The sequence below is a fragment of the Mustelus asterias genome, chromosome 5 (genome assembly GCF_964213995.1).
Source record: "Mustelus asterias chromosome 5, sMusAst1.hap1.1, whole genome shotgun sequence".
Classification (NCBI taxonomy): domain Eukaryota; kingdom Metazoa; phylum Chordata; class Chondrichthyes; order Carcharhiniformes; family Triakidae; genus Mustelus; species Mustelus asterias.
The window spans coordinates 25,959,540-25,975,228 of NC_135805.1; the positions used below are offsets into that span (position 1 = coordinate 25,959,540).

The 15,689-nt window shown below is 44.1% G+C and overlaps 1 protein-coding gene and 1 pseudogene across 2 annotated transcripts in view; one reads left to right on the forward strand and one right to left on the reverse strand.

Annotated features, from left to right (window-relative positions):
• Nucleotides 1-3,395: 3,395 nt before the first annotated feature.
• Nucleotides 3,396-15,689, forward strand: part of bub1 (BUB1 mitotic checkpoint serine/threonine kinase) — a 75,077-nt gene continuing 62,783 nt past the window's right edge. For both annotated transcript variants that reach the window (XM_078212302.1, XM_078212303.1), the window contains exons 1-4: nucleotides 3,396-3,540; nucleotides 12,593-12,652; nucleotides 12,743-12,884; nucleotides 14,720-14,916. In XM_078212302.1, the coding sequence (XP_078068428.1) occupies nucleotides 3,479-3,540; nucleotides 12,593-12,652; nucleotides 12,743-12,884; nucleotides 14,720-14,916 (461 nt within the window). In that variant the 5' untranslated portion in view covers nucleotides 3,396-3,478. The remainder of the gene's footprint in view (nucleotides 3,541-12,592; nucleotides 12,653-12,742; nucleotides 12,885-14,719; nucleotides 14,917-15,689) is intronic.
• On the reverse strand, nucleotides 13,981-14,122 carry LOC144494576 (U2 spliceosomal RNA; annotated as a pseudogene).

The following is a 15,689-nucleotide window of genomic DNA, read 5'->3' on the forward strand; positions in this document are numbered from 1 at the left end:
TAGCATTCAGAATTAATCCCCTCCCCCACCCAAAAAAGGGGAAGAATAAATCCAGTGACTACAGGCCATTCAGTCAAACTATTCAAGATTTTGCCCAGGACAAAGTTAGTTCTCACTATGAGAAGCAAGAGTTAATAAAAGACAGCCAGCACGGATATATTAAAGGTAAATTGTGTCTAACTAAACTGATTTACTTTCTTTGATGAAGAAATAGAGAAGGTTGATGAAGATTCTATAGTTGGTGTTGTATTTAGGAACTTTCAGAAACTATTTTATGAAGTATCCCCAATAGACTTATTTGGAAAATAGAAGCATGTGGTATTAAAAGGATGGTGCTAATTTATACATGTAATGACTTTAACAAGGCCCATGAGGTTGGCCTCTTGGGGTATGAGCTCCCTAATTGAAGTCATAATTTACTTTAGTGTATAGAGTTAGTTTGTTGTACTATGCTGGTGTTATTTGTTGATTTGGAGTGTATTGCCCTGGAAAACTATAACCTACAACAAACCCTTTCTTAATGGAAGATAATATTTATTGGTTATTGGTAAATGAATGACATTAGCCGTCGGTAATATTGAATAGTGAAACTTTTGCATTTGTATTTTGTAATTTTTATTTTGTAATTGTTTTGTAATAATTGTTTGTAATAAAGAAAAGATATCCCTAATTGAAGTCGTAGTTGCCTGCCCAATCAGGCGCCTCATCTGTATACAAATGTGGGAGTGTCAGGTTCACTGGCACTCTGGATTCTGACTCGGTACCTGAAGCCTGGCATGGAGTTTGTAAATAAAGGGAATCTGGTTAAGGGATACTGGCCTCTGAGGAGTTATTTCAGCATATGTAATTGGCTATGGGATAAAAGTTTAAAGTTTTAAAGTTTATTTGTTAGTGTCACAAGTAGACTTACATTAAAACTGCAATGAAGTTACTGTGAAAACCCCCTAGTTGCCACGCTCCAGTGCCTGTTCGGGTACACTGAGGGAGAATTTAGCATGGCCAATGCACCTAACCAGCACGTCTTTCGGACTGTGGGAGGAAACCGGAGCACCCGGAGGAAACCCACGCAGATGCAGGGAGAATGTGCAAAGTTTGCACAGTCACCCAAGTTGGGAATTGAACCCGAGTCCCTGGTGCGGTGAAGCAGCAGTGCTAACCATTGTGCCATTATGCTGCCCCGAGGCAAAGAGTAGTAGTCAATTTATGTTTCTCTGACTGGGGTAAAGAATATGGTGGTGTCCGTAAGGGTGTACTAGGATTAGTATAGACAGTGTGGTCTACTCCTGCTCCTATTACATTTGTTCTTGTGTTGTGTTCTTTGAACAAGCTTTTTGGTCATTTGACCTGATGGCTCCTTCTCTGTGGCTCAGTATAATACTTGGTTTTATAATATTCCTGTGAAACACTTGGTTGGGACATATTATGACATTGAAGCCTCTTTCTAAATATATATTGTTATTATTTACACAAGGACTTTAAATCCCTTTAATTGATTTCTCCAAATATGGTGGCAGCTGCAATCTCCAAGCTAAGCAATGTTTCTAAAATTCATTATTTTTGCCATGTTTTGCAAGGCCTTCTAAAGCAGAATTCCAAATTGAATGCTCCATGTCTTCCATCAATGCAAATATTTAAGCTAGTTTGGTCAAGAAAGCAAAGCAGCTTTAGAGAATACAGAGATTAGGACACAAGCAGAGGAAAGGCCTACTGCCTGGCTTTGGAAACAAGGAGTTTGGCACACAAAAGTTTGGCAGAACTGTCCCGCAAGATTAAACTCTAATTGTATTTGTCTGAGAGAGAGAGAGAGCTCTTCAGACCAAGTGTGCAAAACAGCCTGCAAGTGAACTACAGATTGGGAAATGTTGATGTGCAAAGGGATATGAGTGGTTGTGTATACCTGTCATTCAAAGCAAGCATGCAGGTGCCGCAAGCAGTTAGGAAGGCAAATGGTATGTTGACTTTCATTGCAAGAGGATTTGCATACAGGAGCAAAGATGTCTTACTATAGTTGTCTGTACAGGCCTTTGGTGGGATCACACCTGGAGTACTGTGTGCAATTTTGGTCTCCTTACCCAAGCAAAGATATACTTGTCAGAGTGGGAGTGCAGCGAATGTTAACCAGACTGATTGCTGTGATGGCAGGATTGTCATTTGAGGAGAGATTGGGTCAACCCAGCCTGTATTCACTGGAGTTTAAAAGAATGAGGGAGGATTGAAATGTATAAAGTTCTGATGGGGCTGGACAGACTGGATGTAGGGATGATTTTCCCCTGAGTGGGGATGGGAGAGTGAGATCTACAACAAGGGGTCACGGTCTCAGGGTATGGGGTAAGCTATTTAGGTCTGAGATGAGGAGAACATTTCTTTACCATCGTGGGTTTGGAAGCTGCTGTCTAAGAATCTTTGGTGAATTGCTGCAGTGCATCTTGTAGATAGTGCACACTGCTGCTACTGAGAGTCAGTGATAGAGGGAGTGGATGTTTGTGGAAGTGGTGCCAGTCAAGTGGGCTGCTTTGTCGTGGATGGTGCCAAGCTTCTTGAGTGTTGTTGGAGCTGCCCCCATCCAGACAAGTGGAGCGTATTCCATCACACTCCTGACTTGTGCCTTGTAGATTGTGGACGAGCTTTGGGGAGTCAGGAGGTGTGTCACTCAGCACAGTATTCCCAGTCTAGAGCGAGAGTTGACTTATTATATATTTAGCTTTGACAAAGGGTCATCCGGACTCGAAACGTCAGCTCTTTTCTCTCCTTACAGATGCTGCCAGACCTGCTGAGATTATCCAGTATTTTCTCTTTTGGTTTCAGATTCCAGCATCCACAGTAATTTGCTTTTATTACATGTTTAGCTCATCTTTCTCTACACCCTATCTGTAAGTGCAACACCACATTCTGCACCCTCTCCTTTCCTTCTCCCCTATGTACTCTATGAACGGTATGCTTTGTCTGTAATAGTGAGCAAGAAACAATACTTTTCACTGTATACCAATACATGTGACAATAATAAATCAAATCAATTGTTCCAACCTATCCAGAGGGTGTTTACGGGGTCATTGCTTTGTTACATTTCAGCCTGAACAGGTGAACCTTTGTTAACCCTTTGTTGGATCATTCCATGTCCTTTCCTGGCCATTGAGTGTTTTGAGTCCACGTGACCAGCGCCTCGCCGTGCGCGCGCTGGGAGGCTGGACGTGTGCGTACACGACGCGCACGCAGAACGTGGAGGCGCGCGCGGGGCACGGCGAGGAGGGGGAAGGAGGGGCCGGATGACGTCGGGATGGGGCGGAGTCGGGTTGGCGCGCGGGGTGGGGGGGGGCGGGAAGCGCGCCGCTGATAGGCCGGCTGCGGGTGAGGTGAAAGGTGAGCGGCGCAGCCAATGGGCGCGGAGGGAGCGCGGTGACGGTTAGAGATTTGAAAAAGGGCTCGAGCGGCGAGTCCCGGAGCGGCAGAGAGGGCAGCGGGCAGGAACGGTGCTCGCGCCATGGCCGGCAGCGGGGAGGCGGCGGCGATCGGCAGCAACATGGACTTTGAGGAGTGCTGGCAGTAAGTGCGGCCCCACACCCAGCAGGACCGGATCGTTGCGGTTCCTGGGATGAGACACAACCAGCTCTGGCAAAAGGGGGTCACCACAGTCAGAAGTCTCACAACACCAGGTTAAAGTCCAACAGGTTTATCTGGTAGCAAATGCCACGAGCTTTCGGAGCGCTGCTCCTTCGTCAGGTGGAGTGGGAGATGTGCTCACAAATAGGGCACACAAGAGACACAAACTCAATTTACAGAATAATGATTGGAATGCGAGTCTTTACAGCTAATCAAGTCTTCAAGGTACAGACAATGTGAGTGGAGAGAGCATTAAGCACAGGTTAAAGAGGTGTGTATTGTCTCCAGCCAGGACAGTTAGTGAGATTTTGCAAGCCCAGGCAAGTCGTGGGGGTTAGAGATAGTGTGACATGAACCCAAGGTCCCGGTTGAGGCCGTTCTCATGTGTGCGGAACTTGGCTATCAGTCTCTGCTCAGCGACTCTGTGCTGTCGTGTGTCGTGAAGGCCGCCTTGGAGAACGCTTACCCGAAGATCCGAGGTCAAATGCCCATGACCGCTGAAGTGCTCCCCAACAGGAAGAGAACACTCTTGCCTGGTGATTGTCGAGCGGTGTTCATTCATCCGTTGTCGTAGCGTCTGCATGGTTTCCCCAATGTACCATGCCTCCGGACATCCTTTCTTGCAGCGTATCAGGTTGGCCGAGTTGCAAGAGTATGTACCGTGTACCTTGATTAGACTTGTGTAGACTTGATTAGCTGTAAAGACTCTCATTCCAATCATTATTCTGTAAATTGAGTTTGTGTCTCTGTGTGCCCTGTTTGTAAGCAGATCTCCCACTCCACCTGACGAAGGAGCAGCACGCTCCGAAAGCTCGTGGCATTTGCTACCAAATAAACCTGTTGGACTTTAACCTGGTGTTGTTAGACATCTTACTGTGTTTACCCCAGTCCAACGCCGGCATCTCCACATCAAAAGGGGGTCACCCAGACTCCAAACATCAGCTCTGTTCTCTCTCCACATCCTGTCAGACCTGCAGAGTTCCTGCAGTGTTGGACAGCTAAATCTTACCTCTATCCATTTTCCTTACCCCCCTCCCCCAACATCTTCATTTTAGCTTCTCTGCCCGTTGGCCATTCACACCCTTTATTCTCTCTATGGACTGCCATTAGCAGCCTTTTCCCCTGTGGCTTCTGTGGCTATGACTCATCTTTCGTTCCCTCACCCTGCAGTATAAGTATCTCCCACTTTCTATGCCTTTTAACTATGGCAAAGGGTCATCTGGACTCAAAACGTCAGCTCTTTTCTCTCCTTACAGATGCTGCCACACCTGCTGAAATTTTCCAGCATTTTCTCTTCCTGCAGCATTTTCCGCCTCTGTTTCAGATTCCAGCATTTTGCCTTTTCTTATATACGAGAGCAAGTTGAGAATATGGGCTCTATCTTGGTTTCCAGGTTGCAGCGTCTGGTGTTTGAGGAGTGTGAGAGAGGTGAGATGGCAGAGCCTCTCAGTCTGTGTTGTAAGTCGACTTGAGTAGGTTTGTGATCTGCAGTCCTTTCGGGATCTTGTCTGCTTTCTTGCATCTTTGTAGAAACTTGATGTCTGTGTCGACATGCGCGATCTTCTTGGAGATCCTCTCCACTTTGAGCTGGCGGTTTGCGGTGTCGATGGTAGCCATGATGTGGAGAAGCCAGTGTTGGACTGGAGTGGGCGCAGTAAGACTAGTGGACTAAAGTGGACTTTAACCTGGTGTTGTGAGACTTCTTATCATTATATATAGGATCCTACAATGCAGAAGGAGGCCATTTGGCCCATCGAGTCTGCACTGACCACAATCCCACCCAGGCCCTATCCCCATAACCCCATGCATTTACCCTAGCTAGTCCCCCTGACATTAAGGGGCAATTTAGCATGGCCAATCCACCTAACCCGCACATCTTAGGACTGTGGGAGGAAACCGGAGCACCCGGAGGAAACCCACGCAGACACAGGGATAATGTGCAAACTCCACACAGGCAGTGACCCAAGCCGGGAATCGAACCTGGGTCCCTGGCGCTGTGAGGCAACAGTGCTAACCACTCTGCTGCCCACTGCCACCGTGCCACCCACAATATGAGAGAGACATTGCTCAGTGTGGGCAGGCTGGAGTCTGTGCTCCAGTCCTCCTTGGAGAAGAGAGGAGATCAGCAATACTGGGAAAGGAATGCCCAGCTGGTTGGGCAGTGTGCGCGGAAAGAGAAAGCAGGATCCCAGAAATTCAGCGCGGAAGGAGGTTGTTCAGCCCATTATGCCCTTTTACTCTCTGAAGGACAGTTGGCTTGGTGCTGTTGACCTGCTTTGTGCCCGATAATCCTCCACCTTTTGAATGCTGGTCTGTAACTAGTGGTGTTCCGCAAGGACAGTCTGATGTCTGTGACACCTGTTGTTTATAATATATCTATCTGACTGAAGAAAACCTAGCTGGTCTGATTAGCAAGTTTGTGAATGGTACTAAGAGTACTAGAGTTGCGGACAGTGATGAAGACTGTCAGAGAATATAGCAGGATATAGATAGGCCTGATCACGGCCCCCACAAGCATTCCTGGGTCAGCCCCCACACCCCCCCCCCCACTGTCCCGGAGTGCCCCGACCTCAAGCCCACCCCCTCGACCCCAGCAGTGGAAATCCCACCACCCACCCTGGCAGACCATCCCCTGCCCATTAGCCTGCCCCTTGGCCCCACCCCCAGGCCCCCTTGGCACTGCCCAGTGGGCAGTGCCAAGGCATCCCCTGGGCATGGGCACTTTGGCCCTTGGGCAGTGCCAGGGGGCACAGGCTGGCTCTGCCGGGGGCACCACCCCCTTGATGCCCGAGCCCTTTGGGGCTCTGTTGCCCCCTCTTCACTCTTGCGGGGTCTCCTGCCAGTTCCCCACAAGTGGGGAGCTACTCTAAACCCCGCTGATGTGAAATACTCCTGGCAGGGTGGGAGATGCTGTCAGGCCCAGAGCATTCCGTGCCGGCCCGATAATTGCATTTAAAATTCATTTTTAAAAAGATTTAAATGACTTGCCTGTCTTCCCAGCGCTGTCCAGACTGCGCCTGTTCTCCGGCTGTGGGAGACGCGCATGCCTAAGTCCCGCCAAATGGCCGGCACGCGATTCTCCCATCCCAATGTGCCAAATAAATGTGCGCGTTCGGATGGGAGAATCGCCCTCCAGGTTATAAAGTGCACTTTCCAGAAGCCAAGAAATCATTGGCTGGCAATCAGTGTGATTCTTGAGTTTTTTCAGATGGATTGAGGCTACATATTGCATTCGCTATGATATAATCTAAAGTGCATCAAAGAGCTAAATTGATATAATATCTTAATTCTTAAGGATGCCATAGCCAATGAAGTACTATAAAATCATGTACTGTAAACTAATGTAGTAATTTTATGCTTAGCAATACGTTTAAATAGATGCTCCAGTAATGTTTTTAATGATGTTGGCTGAACATGACATAACAAAAGATTTAGGAGTAGGCAATTCAGCCCTGTGAGCCTGCTCCGCCATTCAGCACGATTAGGTTGATCTTGACTCTGCCTCATCTCCACCTTTCTGCCTGCTCCCTGTAATCTTTCATCCTGCTACTAATTCAAAACCTATCTATCTCCTCAAATTTGTTTAGTGTTCTGACGTCCACTGATCTCGGGTGTAGGGAATTCCATAGATTCACGACCCTTTGAGTGAAGCAATTCCTCCTCATTTCAGTTTTAAATCTGCCACCACTTTAGCCTAAAATTATGGTCCCTCTTTCTAGAATGTCCAAGGGGAAACATCCACTCTACACTTACCCTGTCAATCCTGTTTAGCATCTTGTATTTGATGTTTCATTCTTCTAAGTTCAACAAGTATAGGACTAAACTGCTCAATTTCTCTTCAATCCAGTGAACTTTCTCTGAACTGCCTCTAACATCCTTTTTGAGGTAAGGGGGCCAAAACTGTACACAGTACTCCAGATGCGGTTTAACCAATGCTCTTTACAATTGCAGCAGCACTTCTCTACTTTTATACTCTATTCCATTAGCAATGAATGCTAAAATTCCATTTGTCTTTTTTATTACCTGTTGCACCTGCATACTAACTTTCTGTGATTCATGCACGAAGACACCCAGATTCCTCTGCACCAAAGCACTTTGACATTTTTTTCATTATTCAACAAAGAGCAAAGAAAATTACAGCACAGGAACAGACCCTTAGGCCCTCCAAGCCTGCACCGACCATGCTGCCCGACTTAACTAAAACCCCCTACCCTTCCGGGGACCACATCCCTCTATTCCCATCCTATTCATGTATTTGTCAAGACACCCCTTAAAAGTCACTACCGTATCCGCATCCACTACCTATCCCGGCAACGGGTTCCAGGCACTCACTACTCTCTGCAAAAAAATCTGCCTCGCACATCTCATTTAAACCTTTCCCCTTGCACCTTAAACCTGCACCCCCTAGTAATTGACTCTTCCACCTGGGAAAAAGCTTCTGACTATCCACTCTGTCCATGCCTCTCATCATCTTTTGACTTCTATCAGGTTGCCCCTCAACCTCCGTTGTTCCAGTGAGAACAACTAAGTTTCTCCAACCTCTCCTTATAGCTAATGCCCTCCATACCAGGAAAGATCCTGGTAAATCTTTTCTGTACCCTCTCCAAAGCCTCCACATCCTTCTAGTAGTGTGGCGACCAGAATTGAACACTGTATTCCAAGTGCGGCCTAACTAAGGTTCTATAAAGCTGCAAAATGACTTGCCAATTTTTAAACTCAATACCCCGGCCAATGAAGGCAAGCATGCCATATGCCGCCTTGATTACCTTCTTCATTTGCATTGTCACTTTCAGTGACCTGTGTACCTGTACACCCAGATCCCTTTGCCTATCAATACTCTTAAGGGTTCTGCCATTTACTGTATATTTCCTATCAGAATTAGACCTTCCAAAATGCATTACCTCACATTTGTCCGGATTAAACTCCATCTGATCTGTATCCTCTGGTGGTCCTCATCGCTATCCGCAAATCCACCAACCTTTGTGTCGTCTGCAAACTTACATCCAGTTACATTTTCTTCCAAATCATTTATATATTACAAACAGCAACGGTCCCAGCACTGATCCCTGAAAAACGCCACTTATCACAGCCCTCCGTTCAGAAACGCACCCCTCCACTGCTACCCTCTGCCTTCTTTGACTGAGCCAATTTTATATCCACCTTGCCAGCTCACCTCTGATCCCATGTGACTTCACCTTCTGCACCAGTCTGCCATGAGGGACCTTGTCAAAGGCCTTACTGAAGTCCATGTAGACAACATCCACTGCCCTACCTCATCAATCATCAGTTCCTCTGACCAAAATGGATAACCTCACTCTTAGAGTCATAGAGGTTTACAGCATGCAAACAGGCCCTTCAGCCCAAATTGTCCATGCCGCCCTTTTCTTGTTAAACTCCTAAGCTATCCCAATTGCCTGTGTTTGGCCCATATCCCTCTATACCCATCTTACCCATGTAACTGTCTAAATGCTTTTTAAAAGACAAAATTGTACTCGCCTCTACTACTATCTCTGACAGTTTGTTCCAAACACTCACCACCCTCTGTGAAGAAAATGCCCCTCTGGACCCTTTTCTATCTCTCCCCTCTCACCTTAAACCTATGCCCTCTAGTTTTAGACTTTCCTACCTTTGGGGAAAAGATGTTGACTATCTAGCTGATCTGTGCCCCTCATTATTTTATAGACTGCTATAAGATTACCCCTAAGCCTCCTACACTCCAGAGAAAAAAGTCCCAGTCTATCCAACCTCTCCTTATAACTCAAACCATCAAGTCCCGGTAACATCCTAGTAAATCGTTTTTGCACTTTTTCTATGTTAATATCCTTTCTATAATAGGGTGACCAGAACTGTACACGGTATTCCAAGTGTAGCCTTACCAATGTCTTGTACAACTTCAACAAGACGTCCCAACTTCTGTATTCAATGTTCTGACCAGTGAAATCAAGCATGCTGAATGCCTTCTTCACCACTCTGTCCACCTATGACTCCACTTTCAAGGTGGCATGAACCTGTGCCCCTAGATCTCTTTGTTCTATAACTCTCCCCAATGCCCCACCATTAACTGAGTAAGTCCTGCCCTGGTTCAATCTACCAAAATGCATTGCCTCGCATTTATCTAAATTAAACTGCATCTGCCATTCGTCAGCCCACTGGCCCACTTGATCAAGACTCCATTGTAATCCGAGATAATGTTCTTCACTGTCCACTATGCCACCAATCTTGGTGTCATCTGCAAACTTATTAACCATGCATACTAAATTTTCATCCAAATCATTAATAGAAATGACAAATAACAGTGGACCCAGCACCAATCCCTGAGGCACACCACTGGTCACAGGCCTCCAGTTTGAAAAACAACTCTCTACAACCACCTCTGCCTTCTGTCGTCAAGCCAATTTTGTATCCATTTGGCTACCTCATCCTGGATCCCGTGAGATTTAACCTTGGCAACAACCTTTCATGTGATACCTTGTCAAAAGCCTTGCTAAAGTCCATGTAGACCACATCAACTGCACTGCCCTAATCTGCCTTCTGGTTACCCCTTCAAAAAACTCAATCAAACTTGTGAGTCATGATTTTTCACTCGCAAAGCTGACTGTCCCAAATCAGTCCTTGCGTCTCTAAATGCCTGTAGACCCTGTCTCTCAAAATACCCTCTAACAACTTATGCACTACAGATGTGAGGCTCAGTGGCTTGTAGTTCCCAGGCTTTTCCCTGCAGCCCTTCTTAAACAATGGCACAACATTTGCCACCCTCCAATCTTCAGGCACCTCACCTGTGACTATCGATGATTCAAATATCTGTGCTAGGGGACCCGCAATTTCCTCCCTAGCCTCCCATAATGTTCTGCGATACACTTCATCAGGTCCCAGGGATTTATCTACCTTGATGCGCTTTAAGACTTCCAGCATCTCCTTCTTTGTTATATGTACACTCCTCAAGACACCACTATTTGTTTCTCCAAGTTCCCTAGCATCCAGGCTTTTCTCAACAGTGAATACTGATGAGAAATATTCATTTAGGATCTCGCCCACCTCTTGTAGATCCGCATATAAATGACCTTGTTGATCCTTAAGAGGCCCTACTCTCTCCCTTGTTACTCTTTTGGCCTTTATGTATTTGTAGAAGCTCTTTGGATTCTCCTTTGCCTTATCTGCCAAAACAACCTCGTGTCCCCTTTTTGCCCTCCTGATTTCTCTCTTAACTCTACTCCTACACCCTCTATATTCTTCAAAGGATCCACTTGATCCCAGCTGCCTGTGCATGTCATGTGCCTCCTTTTTCTTCACCAGTGCTTCAATATCCCGAGTCATCCAAGGTTCCCTTCTTCTATCTAAGAGGAACTCATATATATGTTAAATTCCATCTGTCAAATTTTGGCCCACTCATCGAACCTATCCATGTCCATTTGGAAATTTCTTATTTCCTTATTTAAGTGTCATCTGCAAATTTGGCTATAGTACATTCTATTCCTGCATTCAAGTCATTAATATGGATTGTGAATAGTTGTGGCCCAAGAACTGAACCCTGTGGGACATCACTAGTTATATCTTGGCAACCAGAAAAAAGACCCATTTATCCAATTTCTCTGCTTTCTGTTGGTTAGCTAATTAGCTATCCAAGCTAATAAGCAAAGGTCATGGAAGAATTCCCTTGTTCTTTCAGTAGTGCCATGGAATCTGTTTCATCCGTCCAAGAGAACAGATTGGTTGTTCGTTCTGTGTAACATCTCTAATAAAGTTATTCCTCAGTGCTACTCTTATAGTATGCACTGCTGCATCACAGCATCAGGGACCCAGGTTCGATTCCCAGCTTGGGTCACTGTCTGTGTGGGTTTCCTTTGGGTGCTCCCGTTTCCTCCCACAGTCCAAAAGATGTGCAGGTTAGGTGAATTGACCATGCTAAATTCTCCCTCAGTGTACCCGAACAGGCGCCGGGGTGTGGTGACTAGGGAATTTACACAGTAATTTATTTTATTTGATTTGATTTATTAGTGTCACATGTATTAACATACAGTGAAAAGTATTGTTTCTTGCACACTATAGAGACAAAACATATTGTTCATAGAGAAGGAAACCAGAGAGTGCAGAATGTAGTATTACAGTCATAGCTAGGGTGTAGAGAAAGATCAACTTAATGCAAAGTAAGTCCATTCAAAAGTCTGACAGCAGCAGGGAAGAAGCTGTTCTTGAGTCGGGTTGGTGCGTGACCTCAGACTTTTGTATCTTTTTCCCGAAGGTGGAAGAGAGAATGTCCGGGGTGCGTGGGGTCCTTAATTATGCTGACTGCTTTGGCAGTGGGAAGTGTAGACAGAGTCACTGGATGGGAGGCTGGTTTGCGTGATGGATTGGGCTACATTCACGACCTTTTATAGTTCCTTGCGGTCTTGGGCCGAGCAGGAGCCATACCAAGCTGTGATACAACCAGAAAGAGTGCTTTCTATGGTGCATCTGTAAAAGTTGGTGAGAGTCGTAGCTGACATGCCAAATTTCCTTAGTCTTCTGAGAAAGTAGAGGCGTTGGTGGGCTTTCTTAACTATAGTGTCAGCATGGGGGGATCCGGACAGGTTGTTGGTGATCTGGACACCTAAAAAATTGAAGTTCTCGACCCTTTCTACTTTGTCCCCCTTGATGTAGACATTGCAGAGTGAATGTAAGCCTACTTTTGACTAATAAATATACTTTACTTTAGTATCATCCTAATTCATTTGTTCAAGTATGTGGAATAATGTTTGAACTGGCTACCTTCTGTTAATGTGAGTGATATAACTGAATCAAGACAATCAGGCTTTCCTGTTCATGGCTCCATGTGATCAACTCAACCACTCGTAATTTCATTTTTTTAAAGGAAATTCTGCTTCCACTAAAAGAATACTATTAAAATATTATTTGTATAATACGTGTTCATTCGTCACAGCTGTGATTGTAAATGATGCAAAATGATGAAAAATTACTGATGAGGACAGATTAATATTAAAATATTTTTTATCTGCAGAATGTTTGAAGCTAAAGTACAAAGTTACGTAGGCAATGATCCACTGGATCTATGGGACAGGTAAAAATAGCAATTTCATTCAATTTTGTGTTCTCAAATTTGCGGTATTCTATGGAAAGTTGGTTACTTTTCATTTCCCCATCACTCTAGGTTTATACAGTGGGCAGAACCTTTACTTCCCCCTACAGAAAAAGGCGTATTGATCTCAGTGTTAGAGAGACTCGTGAAGAATTTTATGGATGACAAGAAGTATTCCAATGATCCAAGATATGTTAACTACTGGTTGAAACTGGCAAGTGATCTGTATGAACCTTTTGATAGGTTAAGATTTTACTATCTAAAAATAAGAGAATGTATGAATCCAGTGGAGATGAGACCAGCTGAGTTGGAAATATGCTTGTTTCATCTCTTGTGTATCATCTGCCAAAGCGAGAGCTTCCATGCAGTGCTCGCGTTGCTGAAATTGAAACCATCTTCCGTGTTAACTCATTCTTTCCTCGGAACTCAACGCCGTGTAATATTTAGTTCACTTTATTTCTTAAACCTATGGACTTTTTAAACTGAAGTTTGACATCACCCTAAACACTATTCCTTGACACCTTTTAAACCTTCGTAAAGTAGTCTACTTGTTGGCTTTACCCCTTTACCAAGCTTTCTCAATTTAAGAAACAAGGTGAAAATGTATAATGAAGAAATAAGTTTGACGGTTGTGTTTACATTTATAATTTTGCTGTCTGAAAAGATTGATGACAACTGCGGAGAGATAACTGGCAACGTCCTTTTTTAACCACCCTCTCAGCCTCTGACTTTGAAATTCCTCCATTTTGTTTGCCATTTTTAGCAGCTGTCTTGGTTTTCCCTGAGACACACTTTTTGTTATGAGGGGAGAGTATGCAATCTTTGGCCTGTGGATTGAATAGGAAAAAAACACATAAATAACATACATGTTCATGATCCTGCAGCTCTATTACCATTCATCGTGGTAGGCTGCAGGATTAACTGTCTAGTCCTGGCTAACTTCACTCTGCCTTCATTTCCCAAGCAGTTTGTGATGTACTCTTTCCCATTTGGCTGTAAATGAGGTGAGACTAACTGGGTAGTTTATCTAATAGATGATGTTGAGCTTTTTGAATCTTGTTGAAGCTGCACTCCAGTCAAGTGGAGTGTATTCCATTGCACTCCTGACTTGTTCCTTGTCGATAGTGGAATGGGTTTTGTTTTTTTGTTTTTATTCCAATTCAATCAACTCAAGTCCAATTCAGAGTCTCAACAAGTTGAGACATTCCCGATCCAAGCTGACAAGACAGGGCTCTCACCTCCTGTCTTGGGCTTGATCTACATGATCCAAGCTGGTTGGAGTAGGAATAGCTCCTCCTCCAAGATTTGATCTCATTTGCATCTTAGCCAAAAGGCCGAGATGCCGCTTTTAAAAAATGCTTCAAATGAAACTAAAATGTAACCTAATGACTTCAACCAAGCACAGCATGTCGATACTACACTTGATCTTAGCCAAAAGGCCGAGATAGTGGAATGGATTTCCAATTCCATCAAATCAAGTTCAATTCAGAGTCTCAACAAGTTGAGACATTTCCGATCCAAGCTGACAAGACAGGGCATGCAACCCTTTACCCTGTCTTGGGCCTGATCTACATGCGCCAAGCTGATTGGAGTAGGTGGACGTCTCCGCCTCCAAGGCTTGATCTCATTTGCATCTTAGCCAAAAGGCCGAGATGCCTCTTTTAAAAATTGCTTCATATGAAAATGAAGCTTAAATGCAACCCAATGACCTCAACCAAGTGCAGCATCAGCAGACCACACGTGATCTTAGCCAAAAGGCCGAGAGGATAGTGGAATGGATTTTTTTTTTCAAAAATATACTTTATTCAAAAAAAACCTCAAATAGGACATTGCAAACGACAGATCCAAAAGTTACAAACAGTGAAAAAAATGAATCATTTTTACAGTACAATACATGCTTATTTACAAAACATTACATTTCATTACTTCAAACTATGTTTTGCTAGGACTCCTTGATGCCACATTTGGTACTTTGGATGTTCCTGTTAAGGGGTTTCTACTCCACTCTATATAACATCAAAATTGATTTTGTTTGTTTTGCCTTTTCAGATTAATTGCAGCACAACGCCACTTGATTTTTACAATTTCATGTACAGTCAAGGAATTGGCATAAAATCAGCTGCTTTTTATCTCGCGTGGGCACAGGAGCTTGAGATGAAAGACGATTTTCAGATAGCAGATAGCATCTTCGAGAAAGGCATTCAAAATTCTGCACAACCAGTGGATATGTTGATCCACCACCATGGGTAAGTCAGACCTGGATGAGCTGAGAAATATATTGTTTTGTAATTGAAGAACTATATCATTTTTATGGTTTGGTTTAGAAGCTAGTCAAAACACATGGTCAATTCTTTGGGGATCCATAATGAAATACATTTGGTAGACGGGAGGCAGTAGCATAGTGGTATTGTTGCTAATAATCCGGTGACCTAAAATAATGTTCTGGGGAGCTGGGTTTGAATCTTACCACGGCAGGTAGTGAAATTTGAATTCAATAAAGAATTAAGAATCTACTGATGACCATGAAACCATTGTCAATTGTTGTAAAAACCCATCTCGTTCACTAATGTCCTTTGAGAAAGAAAATTTGTCATCCTTGCCTGGTCTGGCCTATACGCGACTCCAGGTCTCCATGAGCGAATTTTTAAAAAAGTTAACACAGTTCCTAGCACATGGAGGTGGAGATAGAATTACTTACTAGATTGTCAATTCCAAAATAGTAAATGAAATATGAGATAAAACCAAAGTTTAGGATGCTACATCCAGTTATTTCAGTGTCGTCCATGGTGTCATTTGATCGTGCCAGACAAAATAGTACGAGAGGTAGCAATATCAACAATCGTGCTAAAAATAGCACAACTTGTAGCTGTATGTTTGATTTAATCCATTTTATTATTGGCCTGTTAGTTCTGACCTGTCAGTTCTTGATGTTAATGTTGGATACCAAATAAATCCTAGCTGAACAGACCTGACGTCTTTTTAAATTGAATATACTTTGTTTCTTATCTCCCCTATTTCT